At 39.3% G+C, this 21,869-nt stretch overlaps 1 protein-coding gene across 1 annotated transcript; it reads right to left on the reverse strand.

Moving 5' to 3' along the window:
• Nucleotides 1-3,281: 3,281 nt before the first annotated feature.
• On the reverse strand, nt 3,282-21,014 carry ctdspl2b (CTD (carboxy-terminal domain, RNA polymerase II, polypeptide A) small phosphatase like 2b). The gene is made up of 13 exons (XM_054770499.1): nt 20,833-21,014; nt 16,946-17,133; nt 13,802-13,931; nt 13,575-13,724; nt 10,793-11,041; nt 10,622-10,718; nt 10,197-10,308; nt 10,026-10,112; nt 8,916-8,978; nt 8,745-8,824; nt 8,427-8,553; nt 6,327-6,422; nt 3,282-5,656 (listed from the first exon to the last, which is right to left on the reverse strand). The coding sequence occupies exons 2-13, from the start codon at nt 17,108-17,110 to the stop codon at nt 5,591-5,593; spliced, it is 1,422 nt and encodes a 473-aa protein (XP_054626474.1). The 5' UTR covers nt 17,111-17,133; nt 20,833-21,014; the 3' UTR covers nt 3,282-5,590.
• Nucleotides 21,015-21,869: the final 855 nt, after the last annotated feature.

The raw sequence follows: 21,869 nt of genomic DNA on the forward strand, positions 1-21,869 counted from the left end.
CTATCATATTTTGTATTTCATACCTAACCCCAAAAAGGACTGTTTGCAACAGTTGGGCAGCTGCCGACTTCACATAACGCCCTCTTCCTGCTTTGTGCACGTAAGCCACACCCCACTTAACACGTTTGCCAGCGAACATTAGTGATGTGGTTAAGTTTAGCTGCTAATGTTAGCTATCATTGAATGTATGGCTTATCACAGGCACACGGCGACTCCAAATTGTCAGTCATCCTGCACTACTAATTGTGCAAAGTGTGACAAATCTGGACATTTTTTCAAGAGTTGCAAACAGTCCCTTATCACAAATTCTATTGATGAAAATGTTTTTTTGTGTGTATGCGTTCCATATTAACCTCTAAAGCAATGGCTCTCAATTATTTTCTGTCATGCTCCCCCAATGCGGGACGGAAACGTTTTGGCGCCTCCCCGGATTACAAATAGTATTGAAAACCTAACATCTTTTTAGCTCTACTGTGGAAACCAGCAAAACGCAACAAAATGGAGGGCAGTGAAGCATACAAGCGGATTCTAGAGTCAATTTGCATGCCGAGTACGACACATTCACACATGCTGGCAGGTCTGCACTAGTATTGAAAGTCCTCCCTGCCTCTCATGCCCCCCCCCTCCCGACAGTTCACCATGCGTTCCCACTACCCGGGGGCCGCCCCACCGTTTGAGAAGCACTGCCCTACAGGGTGTGTTTGCCTAGAGGGAAACAACTTTGGGAGGCGTCGCACCAGCTGTGTTTGCCAGCTAACGATAGTGATTTGGTTAAGTTTAGCTGCTAATGTTAGCTATTTGAAGGTATAGCCTATCACAACCACACAACAATTTTGATGATGATTGTGACAAAGTTGACATTTTTGTCTTTAAAGCGCTATAGATAACATGCTCTTTTTTTCTTGAGAGTTGCAATCAGTCTCCTCAAATGTATGTACAGTATATTGTTTATGATCGTGTTTTCCATTGTTTTACAAGTGTCTGCATTGTGAATTAGGGGTGTCACAAATAGGCATGGGCCGGTATGAGATTGGCGGTAGGATATCCTTGGGCAAAAATATCACGCTTTGACGGTTTCACTGCGTTATAATTACAGCTCTAAAATGTCTTATTTTGAAAAGCGGAAAAGAAAAGTAGTTAGTATTTTTAAACCATTTTTACATGATGAAAGTGGAGCATATGCATTTAAAATAAACATTCTTTCTAAATAAATCTGTGGCTAATCCTGCAAGTCAAGTCACAACACACAAAAACACCAAAACAAAGCAAAATGCAATGAAGTGACCCAAGAAGGTCACAACATAGATATTTTTTTATACTTGTAATTTTCCACAAACTTTGGTTTACGGGCCGTGATTATTCGCAACTGAGACATTCAGTGGCTGTTGCTTGTTGTTCAGTGGCGAGTAAACGCTTTACATCACTTACCCTCCACTCCTGTCTCCTTTCCAATCACATCTCCACTTTCGGCGACCCTCGATGTGAGTAATACTTGTATGTCGACCGACAACAGCACAGCCGTACTAGCGCTGCTCAATGCAAACAACGCCTGCGCTATCTATGCCAGACGTACGGCATCACAGCACATGCTTGTGGTTTCAAAACACATCGAAGCCCAGTTTCGACTGCGAGGAATGACACAGGACATGACAAAGTTTCCACGTGGGACCTCCACTTTCATATCGTAGAAACGGCATGATGCAAAATTTTAGTGGTTTTGAAACAAGTAACCGGACCATGTCTAGTCACGATGCACTCTACTCACGAGACGTGACGATACCCGATATTAGCTTCAATGACAAAATATGATTGTACTAACACATTTTTTTTTTTTTTACTGAACTGAGTCATAAAACAATGCAGGTGTATGTTTGACAAGTCTGCATGCATGACCTAAGCATGATGCTTTGAAGTGGAGAAGGAGTGACGCTGGGAACAGCGAGCGCATGAACATTACTAGTGTGGTTAATGCACACTTCCAATCCTGCCTGGCGCGCTGCCCCTTCCATGTGATGTATTCCTGGCAGACATCTTGGGACACCCCTATACACGTGTTCTGTTCCTTGGATGATTTTATAGCTTTTCACATATTATTCCAATATATGCTACTGGATGCTTGAATTTCCTTTGCAAACAATAAAGTATTAAGTTGGCACAAGTGGTCTCCCAATGTGTACCTCAGCTGCAAGACACATTTATTTCATATAACATATACTGCATATAACATAACACAACAGGACCTAGCGTGTGAAAATATACTGCTCAAAAAAATTTGAGGAACACTTCAAAAACACATCAGATCTAAACTGTGGGGGAAATGATCTTGAATATTTTTCCTAATAATAAGTGGGTGATGTATTAGTAACAAAATGATGCCACATAATTTGATAGAAATGAAAATGATCACCCTATAGAGGGGGGAAATCAAAGACACCCCAAAAATGAAAGTGAAAAAATGATGCTGCAGACTGGTCCATTTTGCTAAAATGTCATTATAGCAACTAAAAATGATTCTCAGTAGTTTGTGTGGCCCCCCACGTGCTTGTACGCATGCCTGACAACGTCGAGGCATGCTCCTAATGAGACTATGGATGGTGTGGGTTACTGCGACAACAGTGCCTGTTTTGAGACCATTCAAATCTGCAATAAAAGCCTGCTGTTCCGGCGATCAAGTCTGGTGCTTGTGCGTCAACACCCAACACTACAGTAACATTACTGACACCTAGTGACCAGTGTAGAATACCTCATATCAGCACGTCTGAATGAGTCTTCTGAATGCCTTAAATTTGTATTTGATTTTATTTTACCATTTTATGCTTGAAAATGCATAAATTAGATAAAAAAAAAACACTTCAATATGGATTAAAAAAAAACAAACTAATAATAGGCTGCATTCAATCATTAAACCGCATGATTAATGTGGTTTTGAAAACCCGAGATAGTGAAGCCGCAAAATTCGAGTGAGGGATTACTGTAGTTTTTTAAAAATGTAACACTCTGATATCATGAACAACTTCGAGGCTTTAAGCAACTACCACACTAACAGGTACTGCACCACGCTGAAAACAGTCCCTTTCAGAAAGCTAATGGGTGCACATAAACTGAGCTCTGCACTTACACTTCCAGTTTCAGCTCCCAGTAACGCAAGTAAAGGGGAATAACTACCCAGTGCAGACCCCCGCTCAATAAACACACTGCAAACATGTACTAATGCTACTAATAATACTTTTCTTTCAATGAATTGACATACATCCATGAAATAAAAACAAGAGTACAGAAGAGGTTTTTAACTTTTAAAACTTTGTTTCAGAAATTCAATGTAACTTTATATACACTTTACAATAGTATATAGCTTGGCGGTTTACAAAGATGTCTTAAAACATTTTAAATACATCTTGAGCACAAATATTTCTTGCAAGTAAAATGGCTTAACAGATACTGTGGAAAAAAAGAAATGGACTATTTGACTCTTTTCTGTAGCAAAAGCTCCCCCGTTAAAACTACATGCTAAGTTGAACAGTTTGGTGACATTGTGCTAAACTACACAATTACTTTCCAGGGAGGGGGGAGCTCTGATGTAAAATTTATCTTTTGACATGCCTTTTTAAAATCAAAAGATACATTTTTTTTCCTTAAAGGATTTTTTTTTTTTAATTTTTTAAATATGAGGCTGCTTGTATTGAACCACTCTGAGTGTACAATAAACAGGTAATGCACGTAAAAAGGAGCTAGATGAAATGCCTCTTAGTGATTCCTCAGAAACAAACTCACCACTCAGATGAACCTCACACAGTCTGGCTGCTAGGGGCACCACCGTGGGGGTCTCCAGGTACATCTCCTTTTTCTCCACAATGTTTCAAGCTCCACTTTAAAACCTCCAAAGCCTATTTGTTCAGGTTGTTGACAATAGAAACATCATAAAGACTGAGGAAAGACACCTGAGACTTCCACTTACGCACAATTTACATTCATCGTCTGGACGTGTACGCAACAGTACACAGGAATACCACTGTGGCCTGCTGCGCTTGTATGATACACACAAGCTGAATCCGATTCTTGGAGCGATACTAACGTGATGCAAACGGCAAAAAGCCGGGCCGGTGCGGAACAGATGGTGGCCATCTCTGATAACCGCCTGTGTTCAACAGAACAGAACAGACTCAATCAGGATCCAGCTGTGTAAAAATCTATCTCCAAATGAATACAAGTACACAAACGTGCAGCAATGTGCGGTGTTCTCAACGATGGGGTCTGATTGTCTCTTTCCATCTCACCATAACAAAAAAAGCACTTTGATACAAACCTAATGCTATGGCCCATTTCCACCTCTGAAAAAAAAAAAATATCCCCAATGGTAAATCAAAATTATGAGGAAAAAATGTTGAAATTCTGAGATAAAATCAAAATCATGAGGTGAAAAGTCTCATAATTTTGACTTTTATCTCATGACATTTTCTCTCATAAATATGACTGTTATTTCATAATTACGACTCTCATAATTTCGACTTTTTTCCTCGTAATTTCAACTTGTCTCATAATTCTAACTTTTTATCTCATAACATCGACATTATCTCATGACGTTTATCTCATAATTTCGACTTTTAATCTCATAATGATCACTTATCCGATTTTTTTCTTTTAGTGGAGAAAAGGGGCTTGCTTCCACATAATGCAAAATATTGATGTGTCAGTGGTGAAAAGGATCGACCCACGCGCACAGACAATCTTTTAAATCTCGAAAACAGTAGGAAACGCGCGGGGAGATGATGCTGGTGCCAGATGTGGCTGGTTGAGGTTCTAAACCACATGTCAGAAGACACTGGCCATGCTACATTATCGTACAGCCATCAAATGACAACTAAAGAAATAAACGGCTCTGACTAAGTCCCAATACTTGATTAAGCGTGAAAGACAATACTGTTTCCAGACAAATCAAATACTGTTAACGTCAACACGAAGCACTTCAAACATGAATGCCCTCAAACCATACGCTGTCAGATTTACATATGAAGATTCTTAAACCTAACAATTAATGTCCACAACAAAGCTAAACCAGAGTTGGCTCACACTGATTTGACAGTTAGACCCCCTTCTAAAACACCTTACAAAGATAAAACGTAGAAATGCTAATTAAAATCATTAAAAAAAAACAAAACAAAACAGCAAAGTTTTCAGCTAGGGTGGAATGCATATGATTATAAAGGCTACAGTTTTGCGAAACACAACAGGAGTGAACAGCGACGCACGTATTGATTTACAAGCCAGTCCTTCCTGTGGAGACTGGAGTGTCAACAGCTTCAGCACCAGAGGTTAAGTTGGGTTCAGCACCTCGGGTTTCCCATAACAGGTGGCCTTTTTACATCCACTTAGCAAGCACCAAAACCTTGCTTTCGCGTGGAGACCAAAGTCCGCTCCACAACTGGAGAGTCAAAAAAAATTCTGGGCTTCTTAGAAAAATTCACACAGAAAATGCTTTTCTTTTGAATGGATAGTGTTAAAAAAATAAAAACAAAATTGAAGCAATGGCAAAGGCTTTTTACACACTTGGTTTTCAGTCCTTCCTTGCTGTCCCTGTCTGAGAGACTGGAGTTCAATCCGGAGGCAACAGGTCGTGAAGACGGAACCTCTCCCGAACATGTGGACGCACATCTTCGTTCTGTTCAGCAAGTAGTAGTTTAGTAGTGACGGAATAGACAGACACGCTTTACGCTCTATGGCAGTGGTTCTCAACTGGTTTAGCTGTGGCACCCACCATCACCCCACAATGAAAAGCGGCCCAAACTGCACAAATTTTTCAAGTACAAGTTAAATATCTTACCCGTTTGCAACAATTACTGCCAGAGGGCGCTCACTTTCTCACATGTTGCAAGCATTATATCTCGCCTGCTTCCTGCTCAGGACCAGTACATTTTTATCCACAAATAATTTTTTTTTTTAGTTTAGTTTAATAATAATAATAGAAGGTCCATTTGTTCTGTAGATTACCCCTCTACTGGGGATAGATCAAACTAGGCATGAAACTGTATCTGCCAGTTTTCATTGCGGCCGGAATTTCCCCATGCAACACAATGTGAGCTGGAGCGGGGATACACTCGTCTCTTTATAGCGCACTCTTCTCCAGCAGACATAAAGATGATCTAGCAGCGTGTCGGAGAGACGGCACGTTTACTTCACACTCAATGTCCTTCCCCTCCTGCTCAAGCTTGGCCAAGTGGCCCATAAACACGGCACACACCTCGTCACGACCCACTTTTGGGTGGTGGCCCACCAGTTGAGAATCACGGCTCTATGGCATAATAAAAAACAACAAACGCAGGGCATTGTACCATTTCAACCAGCTTCTCCAGGAAGGGCACTAACTTCAGCAGCTCACTGTCATTCTTGTCCATAAACCAGCTCTCAATGGGAATACCGTTGGACAGCTGTGAGGATTAAAACCAAATATTAAATGTGGTTTGAAATGATACTAAACAAAACACTTTCAGTAATATTTCAGAATGCTGAGCAGACCTGCAACCTTGAAGACATTTTCAGTACTCCGGCGACTGGACTACGAAAATCCTTATTTGAAGACAACCCTAGTCATTAGTATCAACTAATTTCAGCTTTTTCTCGTTACATTATGTCGTTTGCGCGATATATTTTATTGGTTTACATTTTATTTGTACAAAGTGCCACAGGCCACAAACAGCTCCTTGGCTGCACTTCGGACTATTTAGCTTGTTATAGGCCTGTCACAATAATCAATAAATCAATTAACCGCACGATAACTAAAAACAAACTTTTGCCGGCCTCGATATATTGACACGTGCATTGCCCCTCTCTCGCTACCAAATAGGCGAATGCCACAGCCCCAGTGTGGGAATATTGTGGTTTTAAACAGAATGAACAAGGTGAGCGCATGAACACCGATGAGCCCATGTGTTGCATTTGTTGGAAAGTATGTAGTGGTGATGAAGATGGGGAATACGACCAACTTGCACGCGCACCTCAAACACAACCATCCTGTCCAGTTTGGACAAATGGGGAAAAAAAAACCTGCCGCTTGAGGTACAACGGAGCCTTTGTCCCAACAGCCAACGCTTACTGAGGCGTTCGGTCGGCAAAGTAAATATAAACAAAACGGTACAAAATGAGGCGCACGCACAGACTGTCGTTCGCTACGTGTTAAGCATTTCTATTAAGGAATAATACCCAATGTTCATTATCTATTCAATTGAATTTGTATTTTTTTTTTTTTTACAGACTTGATACCCTATTTTATTTATTGTTTTATGTGTTGTTATTGGAATGTTTTTTTTTTCTTAACAGAGAAATGGTCTATTTTTTTATTGGTTTTGGTAGGGGCGCTCCGATAGATCAGCCAGTGATCAGTATTGGCCAGTTTCTGTGAAAAAGCATGGTATCAGCATATACCGATATTTGCTTTGTAACACCGATCACATTCACCGGTCAGTGACCGTCTGCCGCCCACTTTCCCTTCATAAAGCCAAAACAAGCATGGCTGCTGCTGTGGGACTTACCTGTCGTGCCACGGAAAATGGCTTGCCAGGGTGGCACGTTGCGTGGCATTTGGGGTGCGGGCACTTGGCAGGGTGTGGTGAGCTATAGAGGCTCGAGATGTGATCATCGGTTGGGCAGTGGCTAATGTAGCGCCCATGTGTGCTACATTTTTGTGTTTCTTTAATTTATTATGTTCTGTTTAATTTATGTTATTTAAAAGCTCTTGACATTCTATTTACAATGTTAAATTTAAGTTGATTGCTTTTAATATGATGTACTCGCATAATTATGTCACATATTATCATTACATTAATGAAAAAATGATGACAAAATAATGTTGACAATAATATCATTATTATCATTATAATATAATTATCCATCCATCTTCCATGCCGCTTATCCTCACTAGGGATAAATGGAGCCTATCCCAGCTGACTTCGGGCGAGAGGCGAGGTACACCCTGGACTGGTCGCCAGCCAATAGACATGAATGGGGAGAACATGCAAACTGCCCAACGGAGATTCGAACCCAGATCTCCCAGATCTTCCCGATCTCCTGACTGTGAGGCCAACCAGGCTAACCACTAGCCCACCATGCAGCCCATTATGATATGATTTGTAGGACAATTATCATCCAGCAAAATGTGTTATAGTGACAGGCCTATCTTGTTAGCTTATTGAACAATAATTAATGAGCGATATGGAGTGTTATTGTTGCTGGAACTAATCAATGTGTTACAGGTCATTTTTATTGCAAACTGCAGATCCGAAATCGGAGAAGCCATTCGCAGAGGTGCTCTCTGAATGATACATCCAGTATGTGTCACAGGAGATCTGTGCTAAATTAAGGCAATTTGAGCCACTTACAGTACTTGAATTTGTTCTTTTGATTTGTAAAATCTCAAATTCAATTTCTGTGGTCACCTGGTATGCAAAGGCTTGCGGTGAATTGTCAATGATGATGGTCTTTGACAGATCTCTGCCTAGAATGTTAAGATCCTTGATGTAGTTTCCCTGGACACAGACACAATGCTCCCGAAACAACCTGTGTCTGCAGTTACAGTGAGGAATGACAGAAAAGAGGGGGTCGGGGAGATTGAGGACACATTGACAAGGTCAGGACAATAAATAATTCAGACAACGCCACCGCACTGACGCCTCAACAGCTCATCATGCAAACACCACTGCCGCACATTGTACTCAGAGCTATACAACTATTGCTAACATACAGAAACACCACACCTCACTAACTGCTTCTTAGGGTCCAGGATGTTGAGGAGTTTGTCTGCATACACCTTTTTAGAGGCTGTAAAAAGGATGATCTAGGAAAGAGAGACAGAAAAAAACCCATTTGTATCAAATCGTATGTGGTTAGGAATTGTATCACAAAGTTAATATCCAAGATATAGTTACCTCGTAGATTTGAGACATGCGTTCCAAAAACTCTCTAAAAAACGGTCTCAAGCGCACATATACCTGTAAGTGACAAAAGAGCACAAGAATGACATAAGTCCAACATGTCATATACCTTTGCTTGGGGTGACAATTAACTACACCCTGTGTTCTTGCATTTTTTTTTTAACCCTGTAAGACCCACTTGTAAAATTACATAATTTTTAGCTTATGAGAGCTTATTATTCGTGATATTTAGTGCTTTGCACACAATCAGACACAGCCTATTTCAAACTCAACTCTAGAAGGAAAAAGAGGGGAAAAAAGGAAACGAGATAGACTGAGACGCAAATGGATTGCTAACATCACCACATGGAACAACAAATGCTACCAAAACTGCAAATTAACAGCTAAAAACCGGTGCTACTGGAGAACCATGACCTCCAACATTCAGCAAGAAGTTGTAACTAAATGATGAGTGTGTTCCAAGGAATACACACTGCAAACGAACCCTTGGTTCAATATTTGAATGCAAATACACAAATATTACACCCATGCAGGCCCATTATTGCAACATTTCTGTAAAAACTTTCTAAAATATAAATATATCTAAAAACGTTTCTATTTCGCAATATAGGTCTCCTTTACTAACATCTGAGAGGTGAATTATTAGGAAACCCTATTTTGGGGCTTTAAAGGGTAAAATATTAAATGGTTTGTTAAAGTTTTTCGATGAAAAATACAAATCATAAATGCTATCTACTGTATGCTGGCCCCCAAAAATATTGTTCAAATTGCTTTAAAAAAAACAAACATAATTGTATGTTGTTTTGCATGTAAATTAGTAATTTAACAAATAACTCCTGACTAACGTGACTCTTTTTTGTCAATTAAAGTTATTTATAATTGTATATGACTAACTACAATGGGCTTTTTAAAGTTCTATTGTTAAAGTCTGTTGTTTAAGGTGCTATTTTATAAAAATTAATCTTGAACATTCAAATCAAGGCTTTTTAAAATTTACTTTTGTGGGTTAATGCTTATTTGAGTGAGGACAAATGCAGACCCATTCCAAACACAAATGTTTCAAAATGCTTTAAAGCACTCTAGTGGCCATAATATGCATCACACCTGGTAAATGACATCCTGAAAGAGCACAGGGAAGGTAAGTGCTGCATCCTCCAGCTCGTTTAAACTGCAGTGGACTAACGTTTCATCCTAGAATATTCAGAAGGAACACATTTTTTCGTAAGTATATAGACAAACTGCAGTGTTAATCATTTCTTGCACTCTGAAACTGACCAGATCGAGGACCAAAGAGAATTCAGGTGTGCTACGAGTCTTTAATGGTAAGGCTGGTTTCCGAGTGAGCTGCTCTTCAGTTAATGGTGGGACGTGCTTGATGAAGAAATACCTGGAAAGCATTAGAAATGACATTTTATACTGTTTTTGAATGATGACTGTATATAGAGTTCCTTTTACAAGGTCAATCCTAATGGAAGGGTTTTTAAATTAGCTGTCAAATTTGGGCAATGCCTGGTTTGCTACCAGCTTTCTTACACCATTTGGGTGTTATGGTTGAAAATGACTTGAGCTTTGAAACATATGTTTACAGAAACAATCGCTTGTTGCAGAAATCAATAGAGATGAGCCCAATGTGTTGTATTGATAATCAGAGACAACTGCAGGTCTACTACCAACATTTTATGACTTAAGTTTTCACTTACGGGTCAAAGACTTCCCATTCTTCCTCATAGGATGCTTCCGGTGGTACTGCGGTGGGAGGAGAGTTCATGTATGCCATTTCTGGACTTGAGCCTGGAGCTGGGACCATAACAAAAGTCATATATTATTTCATTTCAAGGTGCCGTTTTCTGATCTTATCTGACATGACCTACCAGTGAGGGGTGGAAGGTCAGCATTAGCATCAATGTCATCCTCCTCTGCTGCGGGGCATACGTCCGGGATGTGAGGAAGCCGCAAAGGTGGCAGCTGGGATACGCTGGAGTAGAAGTTTGTGGTGGTACATAGCTCCTGTGTAGAAGTGATGGTGCTGGTGGCCGTTTCTACAGTTTGCTCCATTTCCAGCTGTTTCACTATTTCCTCAGCCTCCAGTGCTTGGTCTGGGGAGTCTGAGCCAGGAGAGGCTGTATCAAGAAAAAACATATACATATACATAACCTGGTCGTTGGTCACTGGTTGCTAAAACACGTTGGTGAGTATCTTTTTAAAACAGTTGAGGCCAGGGGTGTCCAAACTTTTTCCAGTGAGGGCCACATAATGAAAAATGAAAGGATGCAAGACATGTAGATATGCTAAGAAGTTATATATATTTCAAGAAAAAAAAATGCATCTCAGCTTTGCCATATAAGTGAAAAAGCCCATTTGGTATAAACTTCAGTCTTTGCTCTTTTTCTCCCCATTTTTGCTGTTTTTTGATTGTCCAAATACAGACCCTTTCCACAAAATTAGAATATCATGGAAAAGTTTATTTATTTTCATAATTCCATTCAAAAAGTTAAATTTTTATAGTTTCAAGGCCCACAATTTAAACAATGTCAAGTATTTGTTTATTTTTACATAACGTAATTTGGGCATCAAGCTCATAAAAAACACAAAAACATGAAGTCAAAAAATAGAATTGTGTGACGAAATCATAATTTAACCCTCAATTTTTGCAGAAAAAAAAGAAATAAGGATCACCTCAAAACAATGAAAATTTGGTACTTCCAAAATGATATGTCAATCTTCAATACTTGTCTGGGAATCCTTTTGCCTTAATCCAATAGTTAGTTCATATTGCACATTGGGTTCTGTTCCTCACCCATCTTCGTCCAAACCCTTGGACCTTGAATCCCAAATAAAAGGCACACTTTGCTTTCATTGGATAAGAAGATGTCCGGTGCATGTGTTGGTAAACTCTGCTTTCTTGTGAGCACTGAGACCCCACAGGGGTGTGTGCTAAATCCGCTCCTCTACATGCTCTTCACCTATGATTGCGTGCCCTCCCCGAATAACACCTGCATCATTAAATTTGCGGATGACACTACAGTCACTGGTGTGACAGGTGTGACTGGTGTGACAGGAGTTTGAAGTCCAGGACCACAAGGCTGGCAAACAGCTTTTACCCACAGGCCATCAGGCTTCTCAACGAAGCACACACGCTGCACGCAACACACGCACACACTCATAGGACTTTATTTATATTTTATTTGTATTAATGTCTCTTCTGTTGTTGTTGCTTAATTTATTGGTACATATGTTTCTTATGTTCTTATTCTTTTTCTTGTGTTTTCTTTCTTTCTTTTTTAGGGAGAATGAACAGAACAAGAATTTCATTGCATAGGAGAACTACCTGTTTTACTGTGTATATGACAATAAAACTATTGAATCTTGAATCCTAAATCCAAGGTCACCGCAACAGTCTACCACAATGTTTTTGATTAAAGTGATTAAGGCAAAGGAATTCCCAACCAAGTATTGAAGATTGACACATCATTTTGAAAAGTACCATATTTTGATTGTTTTGATGTGATCCTTTTTTCTTTCTTTTTTTTCTGCAAAAACTGAGAGGTCAATTGTGATTTCTTTACAGTATTCTACATTTTTTGAATTCCTGTTTTTGTGTGATTTATGACCTGGAAGCCCAAATTATGTAAAAATAAACAAATAATATGTGGGCCCTGAAGCTATAATCTATGAAAGTTTAACTTTTTGAATGGAATTATGGAAATACCGTAAATAAACTTTTCCATGATATTAACATTTTTTGGAAAGGGTCTGCATTTCAACGTTCTTCTTAAATAATCTTTGTATATTTTCTTCTTGTAATAATATGACTTTATTCCCACAACATTTTGACTTTATTCCCATATTACAACTTTTTCCTCAACCAAGTTTCCCCAAAATTACAACTTTATTTTGTTTTTTTTCTTATATTATGACTTTTTAAATATAACCTTTTTTCTTCAATATTTCAAATCTATGCTACTAAAATCAACATTTTTCCTGATATTGCGCCTTTGTCAAAAGATTGAGACTTTTTTTGCGTAATACATTGACTTTATTCTCGTAAAAATTGCAGCTGCTTTTTTTTATTTTCCAAATTATTTCAGCTTTCTTCTTGTAAATTTTCTTGTTGTGATTATGACTTTATTCCCATAATATTTGACCTTATTTCCATATATATATATATATATATATATTTAATATATATTTCATTTTGTTTCCTATATTACAGCTTTTTTTAAAAAACATATTTTTTCTTTAATAATTAAACTTTGTGCTAAAATGGCGTTATTTTTTCTCATATTATGTTATGTACTTGTAAAATTATGACTCTCATTAGATCACAACTTTCTCTTAATATTTTGACTTTTTTCTTGTAAAATTATGGCTGCTTTTTCTATTAAATTATCTACCGTATTTCAAATTATATTTTTAGAATGTACCACAGGCCAATACAAAAACAGCTGCAGTCCGCAAATGGCCCCCGGCTCGTACTTTGGACACCCCTGGTCTAGGCAGAATTTGGTGATAAGCACGAAGCATAAATGAAAATGTTTACACATAAACAATAAAAGAGGTAGTGTTACGTTAAAATCAACTTGAACTGAAATGTTTAAGTTGGATTAATGTGGGATTCAATTAAAATGCAATTCAGACGACACCTTTGCCTACCATTCTTAGCTGGTGAGAAGAAGTTGAAAACAGGAGAGAAGATGGTCCCAAGAAGAGTTGTCCGAGGAGGGCTGGCCGGCACCTCAGCAGCCGTTGTCTCCTCCAGACTGCCATTGGGCTTCTCCTTGCTCCTGTTATGGTTGGTTGCCACTGCAGAGCCATCAATACCATTCAGACAGCATTAACAAGGACAGTAAATAAATCCAACTTTGATTTGTGCTACTCACATCCATTGACGGAGCCCTTCCTGCCAACCCTACTGACGGCGCTGCGAGGGGTGTTGGTGTCTGGAGTTGAGGTGATTAGGTTATTGTCCACGTCACATTGGAGACGCGCCTTCTTGGCCGGGTTCTCCTGCTGCAGGTTAACAGGGCAAGAACAAGTCAGGTACACTCCTGATCAACACCTTAAGGGGGAAAATTCAAGTACAGTTGTCCCTCGCATCATGCAGCATAAGAGTTGCGCAATGTGTTTTAAACAATGAATAACAGGAGTGTAAAGGTGACTATAGGCTTTTTATTTCAGGTCTGCAGGGCTCTAATAATGTTACAAACTGTATTTAGAAAGTCATAAACAGGTTTTCTATGTTACAACAATGAAAATATTCCAACATTGAATCCTGTATCGCGGAAATTCATTTATTGCGGTCGGGTCTACAACCAGTTAACCACTATAAACGAGGGACGACCGCATTTGCATTTTGCTATGGCGGATTGTTACAAGATTGTAAGTAGAGCAACAAAATACAAACACAAGAAACAGGAGCAAAAGACAAAAAAACAAACAGAAAAAACACAGAGTCAAGAATTTATTGAAAACTGCATTTTAACTGAAACAAGGTGTTTCAGTTAAAGTTTAACAGCTTTGAAAGACAAAATCTACGCAAAAATCTGGCTTGCGTGTCATTTCCTGTCAGACATTGACACCGTCACTACTGCTTGGGGCAGAGGTCGGCAACCCTAAGCATCACAAGAGGCATTTGGGCCCATTTCCACCAAATTAAAACCCACTAAATTGAAAGCAACACTACATATATTAGTTTCCTTGAAACGTACGGTCACACTGTTTTTCTGTCTTCCTGTTCCTCCTGGCGGAGTGACGAGCTACACCTGTTGCCACCTGGCAATTAGCCATGTTTCTTAAGCCTTCTCCTCAGATTTTGGATCAACACTGGCAATAAAAGTGTTGGTACACATCGACTCGTTCCAGTGCCACTCCCCGTGTTGTTTTAGTTGCCGTTGTTCAGTGGCGACAAAGGAAGCTAACAAGCCAAATAGTTGACCAGCGTCATGGTTTTTCATCAAGTTGATGATCCAGAAAACACTGCACTTTGGTGGAGAATTGTACGGCACATGCTCAACTCTGATGTAGAACTTCATGACGGCATCAGGAGGGACAGTGTAGTGACACAAACAGAAGTATAAACCAGCTGGAGCCACGGCACAAGGATAAAAACAGGAGCGGGTTGCAGACCCCTGGCTTGGGGGAAAATGCAAGAAGGCTTTCTGTCTTTGAACCCAGCATGATTGTTGAGCATTCTAATCGCAGATTTTGACTTCAGGCACTAGTCTTAAAATTTAAAACAGCTGATGAACAGCCTCTTTGAGAAAAACAACTTATTGTTGCTTTTTGATGCTCTACTTACAATCTGGTTACAATCCACCAAGCGCAAACTGTCAATACTTCCCAGGTCTTAAACTTTTGTGTATCAAAAAGAAATCTGATCAAAGAAAGCCATGTGGATTATATGTTCTTCTACAACCAGGTCTCCAGGTAATATCCTTGTCACACTCGAGGTAGAATGAGCCAGAATGCAATGGGAATTAAAATGTTTGGTTTATTCCTGGAAATTTGAAATGCATTCTAAAAATTCTGACTGCATTCCAAATATTAGGGCCCATTCTTGTGGGCGGCTCAAATATTTTGAGCATGCAAAAAACTTCTGAGGTGGATTCGAAGTGGAAAAATATCTAACGGAATTCGACCGTCGGTATTCCAACAGCATTCCCAACATTCTAATCACATTTAAAACCCCCCCCCCCAAAAAATGCAGCCAGCTGCCGCTAAAAAAAAGTCACTATGAGGCGTTGCTTTATTCACATAACTTCACATGCCAAGGAAAAAATGAGCCAAGTAAACTCCACCAGCGGCCGCCGGCATGGACAGTGCAGAGGAGCTGAAAAGAAGTGCTGAAACCCAAGAAGCCCACTGAATGTCACTCAACATTGATGTGTCAGCAATTCACAGCATGTTTTGCCACCAACGAAAAAAGGAGCCAAGCGTAGAAATTTCAAATCCTCTCCGGAATGTGGCGGGAATTTTGAAACTTTTTAATTCCGGCTGGTTCTGCTTGATTCATGCTTAGTGTGACGGGGGCTTTAGAACAAGAATCAGAGTTGTATCTACGGCTGTCACGATAATCAACAAATCAATTAACTGCACAATAAATAAAAACAAATTCGATAATTTTACTGGCCTCGATAAATTGACATATGCATGCATGTTTGTTTTCCTCCTCTCTCTCTCTCTACCAAACAGGCTGGATGACAAGAGGGTTCACTGGGCGCAGCTGTCTCAACACCCGGGTGAGTTTTTTCTATAGTGAATGAATGGAGTGAGTGAACCCTCCCCTGTCAGTCATTCAGTCTCTTTGCTACGTGCCAGCGAGTGCACCATTTGCGTGACCACAATCGAATACTTTCTTTGTGATCTCCATCGTCATTTGCACCACTCCACTTAGCGTGTTTTTCGGTTTACGGTGAAATATACGCCACAATTTTGTCATGTTAATACACTGCGTTAGTCAAACTACTATTTTTAAAATCACAAAACGTCCTTCTTGAATTGTAAATTAATCTAACATCATTGTAAAACTATAAAAATGTGATTTCTATTATCATTTTTGGCTTTCTGGAATGAAGGAATTGGATTTGCATGATTTATTATGGGAAAAATGTATTTGGTTAACGTCCGCCAAAACGGACCTTCTGGAAGGAATTGAGGACGCTAACCAAGGTTCCAGTGTATGTTGATACAAGTAGCAACCACATTACTGTAAATGAACACACCAAAAAGGTCATGCTGTCATAGTACAAGGGAACATGAGGAGATGTTTGCTTTTCTACATGTTACTATACCACCTCCTGTTCCTATGCAGCAACTCTGAGCGAGCACCTAAAATTAGAACAAAGTTCTCCGATGACACTCTCCACCAAGAAACCATGCTTAATAGTTTTACAGCAACTGTGCAAGATTACATAACATACATACATAACAAATCAAAGATACGTTTAAAGGAGAGGGTCAATTTAGGCTCCTTCAAGGCTTTTCCGCTTCTTGTCTTAAAAAACTGAGATCATTTAGGTGTTTACCTTGACTGCATTTCCTCTGATGAACTTTTTGATGGTCGAGAACAGGCCCCTCCCACTGGTAGGAGCGTCCTCTTCTACGTCTGAATGCCGTCTCTTGGTCCGGGATGGGCGAGGTGCCAGACTGGGGATGGGTTGCTGAGACGCCTTACGCATTCTCAGCCTCATCGTTTTAGCAGTCACATGTAAGGCTGTTTGAAAGAAAAATATTTACCCCATCACATAACACACTGACACAGGACAGATGACATATAGCCTATATGTCATCTGAGAGAGGAACATAAGTGTAACAGTTTAACCTAATAATATGAACAAACTTAACATTTACAACATAAAATAGCGGAGTGTGAATATACTGTATATTTTGGTAGTACTGGTTGAACTTGCTGCAAACATCTGGATGTATTCAACATCCCATTTCACTTACATCACAGCAGCCACGCACGCATGCACGCACACACGTGCACACACGGCTTTAAAAGCACACAACACTACATCTTCCACTGCACACATCCATCATGATTTAATACTGTGAACTGGAATGTCGTTTTAAACCAAGCGTTGAATTTGTGGTTTTAGCCATATCTGCAAAAGGGCACACTCCTTGCCTTCTAGTACAGAGAGGTTCAAAGTGTTCACCCTGCTGGAGTAAAAACTGTTCACCGTGGACACTAATTGCAAGCACTTCCCCGCCTCTCGTGCTTGCATAACAGGAGCAGACTGAAAATGTGTCTGGACATATCCACAAGCTGTTCTGTACACTCATCCATTCATATGGACTCTCTCTGCTTTGCATTTACAGTATCAAAAGAATCTAATAAAAAACCCAATAGCTACTGTAACAATAAAGCAATAAGTGTCAAACTCGATAGCCACAATTGATACAATAAGAGTATTTACATCACATGAATATTGAGAAATTTAAGACAGAAAAAATACAAATGAAAGAAATAAACTGAAACTCAATGTTTCCCCATAGAGTCATTCATTTGTGGTGGCCCGCCAGGGATAAATTTGGGCCGCCACAGAGTTACGTAATATTAGGTGAAAACGAGAAAAGGTTGTAATTTTATGAGAATAGTGACTTAACATTACGAGTAAATTAACATTTTTGCAGCATTAAGTTGAAATGTTCAAGATTTTTCTTTTAAGGGTTTGGGTTGATTATATTATGACAAACAAAACAACAAATAAAGTTGTATTTTTTTTATTTATTTAGGCTGCATAAAAAGTTATGCGATGAGAATAAAGTCAAAATATTATGGGAAGAATATCATACTTACAAGAAGAAAATTTGGGAGAAAGAAGTTGAAAATTACAAATTAAAACATTTTAATAAAACAAAAAAACGCACAAATGGACAAAAACAGCTGTAATTTTACGAGAATAAAGTCAAAATATAAAGAAAAAAAGGTTGTATTTTAACGACAAAAAAGTTGCAATTTTACAAGAATAAACTGATACTATTATGAGCAAAATAATTTGTCATTTTAGTAGCACAGAGTTGAAATATTAAAGAAAAAATATATTTTTTTAAGTAATATGAGAAACAAAAACAAAATAAAGTTGTAATTATTGGATAATTACTTTGGAGAAAATATAATATTATGAGAATTAAGTCATACTATTAAAAGAAAAAAAATACAAAGATTATTTAAAAAAACTTTAAATATTTGGGGAAAAACAGCAAAACCGGGGAAGAAAAGAGCAAAGTTGATACTAATAATAGGATTTTTCCACCAATCACAATCACAAAGCTGAGATCCCGTTTTTTTCTAATATAAATAACTTCTTAGCATATCTACACGTGTTAGTTTGCAAAATATCAAAGTGGCAAAGTTGCATCCCTTCATTTTTCAATATGTGGCCCTCGAAGGAAAAACGTTTGGACACCCGTGGGCTAGATGAACATTTAAGGTTACGTTTATCTTCATTGAAGACGTGACTGTTCCCAAAGACATGATGTGGCAGCAAGACGCCACATGGACACCACCTTCCTGTTTTATCATGAGTTATTTCTTGAATTCAGTCGAGTGTTTCCCGAGTGTTGCATGTGAAACTATAATTGCAAAACGTATTTAAACGTGTTTTGTGTTAACATTTGTGGCTTTCTGGAACAGATTCATTGCATTTACATTATTCCTTATGGAAAAATGGATCAGGTTAGCAATCCATTTTGGTTAGACTTGGATCTTCTGGTGAAAAATTAATGACGCTAACAAAAGGTTCCACTGTAGTCCAATAGTGACCCGTAGAAGTAATTCCACTTGGTCTCGAGTCTTGGGCACGCGTTTGCCACCATTTTCTAGTTTTTGTTTGTCTGCGGCAGAAGATGACGGGCCTGATGAGCATTCGTTCTTCTATAGTTTGGTGTGTCACAAGGTTCCTGGTGTAGATGTGACCATTTACCCTCCATAAAAAAAGGATCATCAGGGCCTTAAAGAGAGCCCAGGAACCATCATGAATGTTTTTTTATGTGTGTTATAAAGCACCAAAACACATATCTACCGCTGCACAAAATGAAGCAGACATCCATACTCAATAACTACATATTCGGTTGTTAAAGGAAAACTACACTTTTTTTTAAAATTTTGCCCATCCACGATCCTTATCTGAAACATGCTTTTCTAGCGCCTTATAATGATATAAAAACAGCTAAAAAGAGGCAGCTAATTCATGCACATTATGGCACACACCTATTTAACCTACAAAGCCCGCTATTAAGGGCGCTATCCACATGGAAACGTTTTCAGGTCAATTCAGTATTCAGTCAGACCTCAATATGCATGGAGCTGATATCGGATATCCTCCTTTGAATAAAGGAACACGCAAATTGCTGCAGTCTCAGCGGGCGAGTAAAGCGAGCGGGAAATAAGAAAATGCAGGTCTCAAAACGGAGCCGGTCAACACCAACCAACAACGCGATTCCTGGGGCCCTCCGCCTGTGTATTATTACATTTAAACCCACCATTGCCAAAGTCTAGGGGATTCCGAGCATATCACGCTCGCGTGGAAAACTACAGTACAATACATTTTTGCAATTATTACTATGCAATTAGACAATTTAGCGTCAGTGAGTAGCGGTTCTTTAGAGAAATGTGTTACGCTACTACCATGCAGAGACAAACTTATTATTGAACGCTCCACCAACAACTAAATGATGTGATTCATGAATACACACCAAGCTAACCCTAATCTAATACTACTACTACTACTACTACGATTGCTGCTGCTCCCAACCCAATGCAGCATCGGCAGTTAAATGAAATAGCATTGCTTTAGGGCACAGAACATTCATCAGTAGCTGACAGACCGTTTATTTACTTCTTTGACTCGACTGTCATCTCGTATCATTTACAAGTTTGACAACTGTTGTGCAGCATAAACTCATCAATGTCGCTACGGATTACCCAGTCATGTTAAGAATATAAAGTGAGACTGTTTAAAAAAAAACACGCGCGCGCGCATTAAGTGTGCTTAAAGTAATTGTTGTAGTGAACTGGAAATATTAGCTGGCTAACGTCAGCCAGCAAAGTTCAGTCGTGGAATGTGTCTGGATGCTTTCCCATAGCAAGCTAACTGCGGCTAGCTACTGCTCTTTTTTCCGCGGCGACGCATGGACATATGAAGTATAATTGTACTAGTGGGCGTTGTCGTTGTTCTAGAAAGACACTGAACATGTAATACGGTAGTCAGAATAAAAACAGAAATTAGCCGTACCATTCGAAGGCCGTGGCTATGTTGCTTAGCTTAGCATAATTAGCATCGAGCCAGCTAGCTTCCTTGAAAACAACTACTGCGGGCTAACAGATGTGTACAGGCGGGGAGGGAAACATTTAGCCTGTCGTTAGCTAACGTTACATAAAACAAGGCGGACCGTCGAGACTTACTTCACTCTGGTCCTCGCTGGGTGAAAATAGCGACTCACGACCCGGGAGCCATCGCAGAAAAGGCAGTGATTGTTTTTGTCTTCTGGGGATACTTTTTCCTTATCTACTCAATGGCCGTCGTAATGACACACCGTTGTTACCAGGCGCCATTTCCCGCCTCTGCTCAGGCTCAGCAAGGTAAATACCCGTATGGCCATGGACACGCCCCCTCACCGCTCAAACACCAGCCAGGCTGCAGCCATCATCACGCTTGCCTTAATAGTTTCAGTTTTGAACTGTTGAAATATCATCCCAGTTAACAAACAGCATGAAGCAAAGCCTTTAATAAAAACAAATTACATTCAATGTGCCATGAATGGACATACCTGTATAAATCAATGTCATGTTATTGAAATAATCTTCCCAAGTCAGTACAAACTGTTAAACCAGTGTTTCAGTCTTGTGTACCCCCTCACTCATAAATGTTATAGGATTCTCCAACTATTAGGATTTAGGGACAGCTGTACCACAGGTTGTCTCCCTGCGGAAACTAGTTGTAGTGCACACTGTTCCATTTTATTGTCTGGCTTAATATGAAGTAACTGAGAATATGTACGGTACTTATCTCTGAAATTGAATGTTTTCACATACCCCAGGTTGGGAATCAGTGTTACAGTACAACTAACTAGTTGAACTAGATGTACCTCACGGATGGGTATGTGTACATTACAGTGTGTTTTTATGTTTTTCAATATGATCAAGGACAAACAGCATGGCACATGCATGAACGGTATCATTTAAAAAAAGAAAAAATAATAAGGGGCCCTTCTGAGTGTTAACCCCCCAAAAAAAATCCAAATCATTTAATTGGCTATAAGCAAAGTCCTTGGCATTTCAAACGCCTTTCCAACCCCTGTAAACACGAAACACCATTATGTCCAAACATTGTGGTAGATAAGTCCAATCGTCCTATTAGGCTCTTTGATAAACATCTCAGAAGAGTAGTTTTATTTCTTAGTTAAGGAAAAAACATGTCAACTCAGCTCAGTAATTAACTG

This window comes from Dunckerocampus dactyliophorus, chromosome 3, assembly GCF_027744805.1.
Source record: "Dunckerocampus dactyliophorus isolate RoL2022-P2 chromosome 3, RoL_Ddac_1.1, whole genome shotgun sequence".
In the NCBI taxonomy this organism is placed as follows: domain Eukaryota; kingdom Metazoa; phylum Chordata; class Actinopteri; order Syngnathiformes; family Syngnathidae; genus Dunckerocampus; species Dunckerocampus dactyliophorus.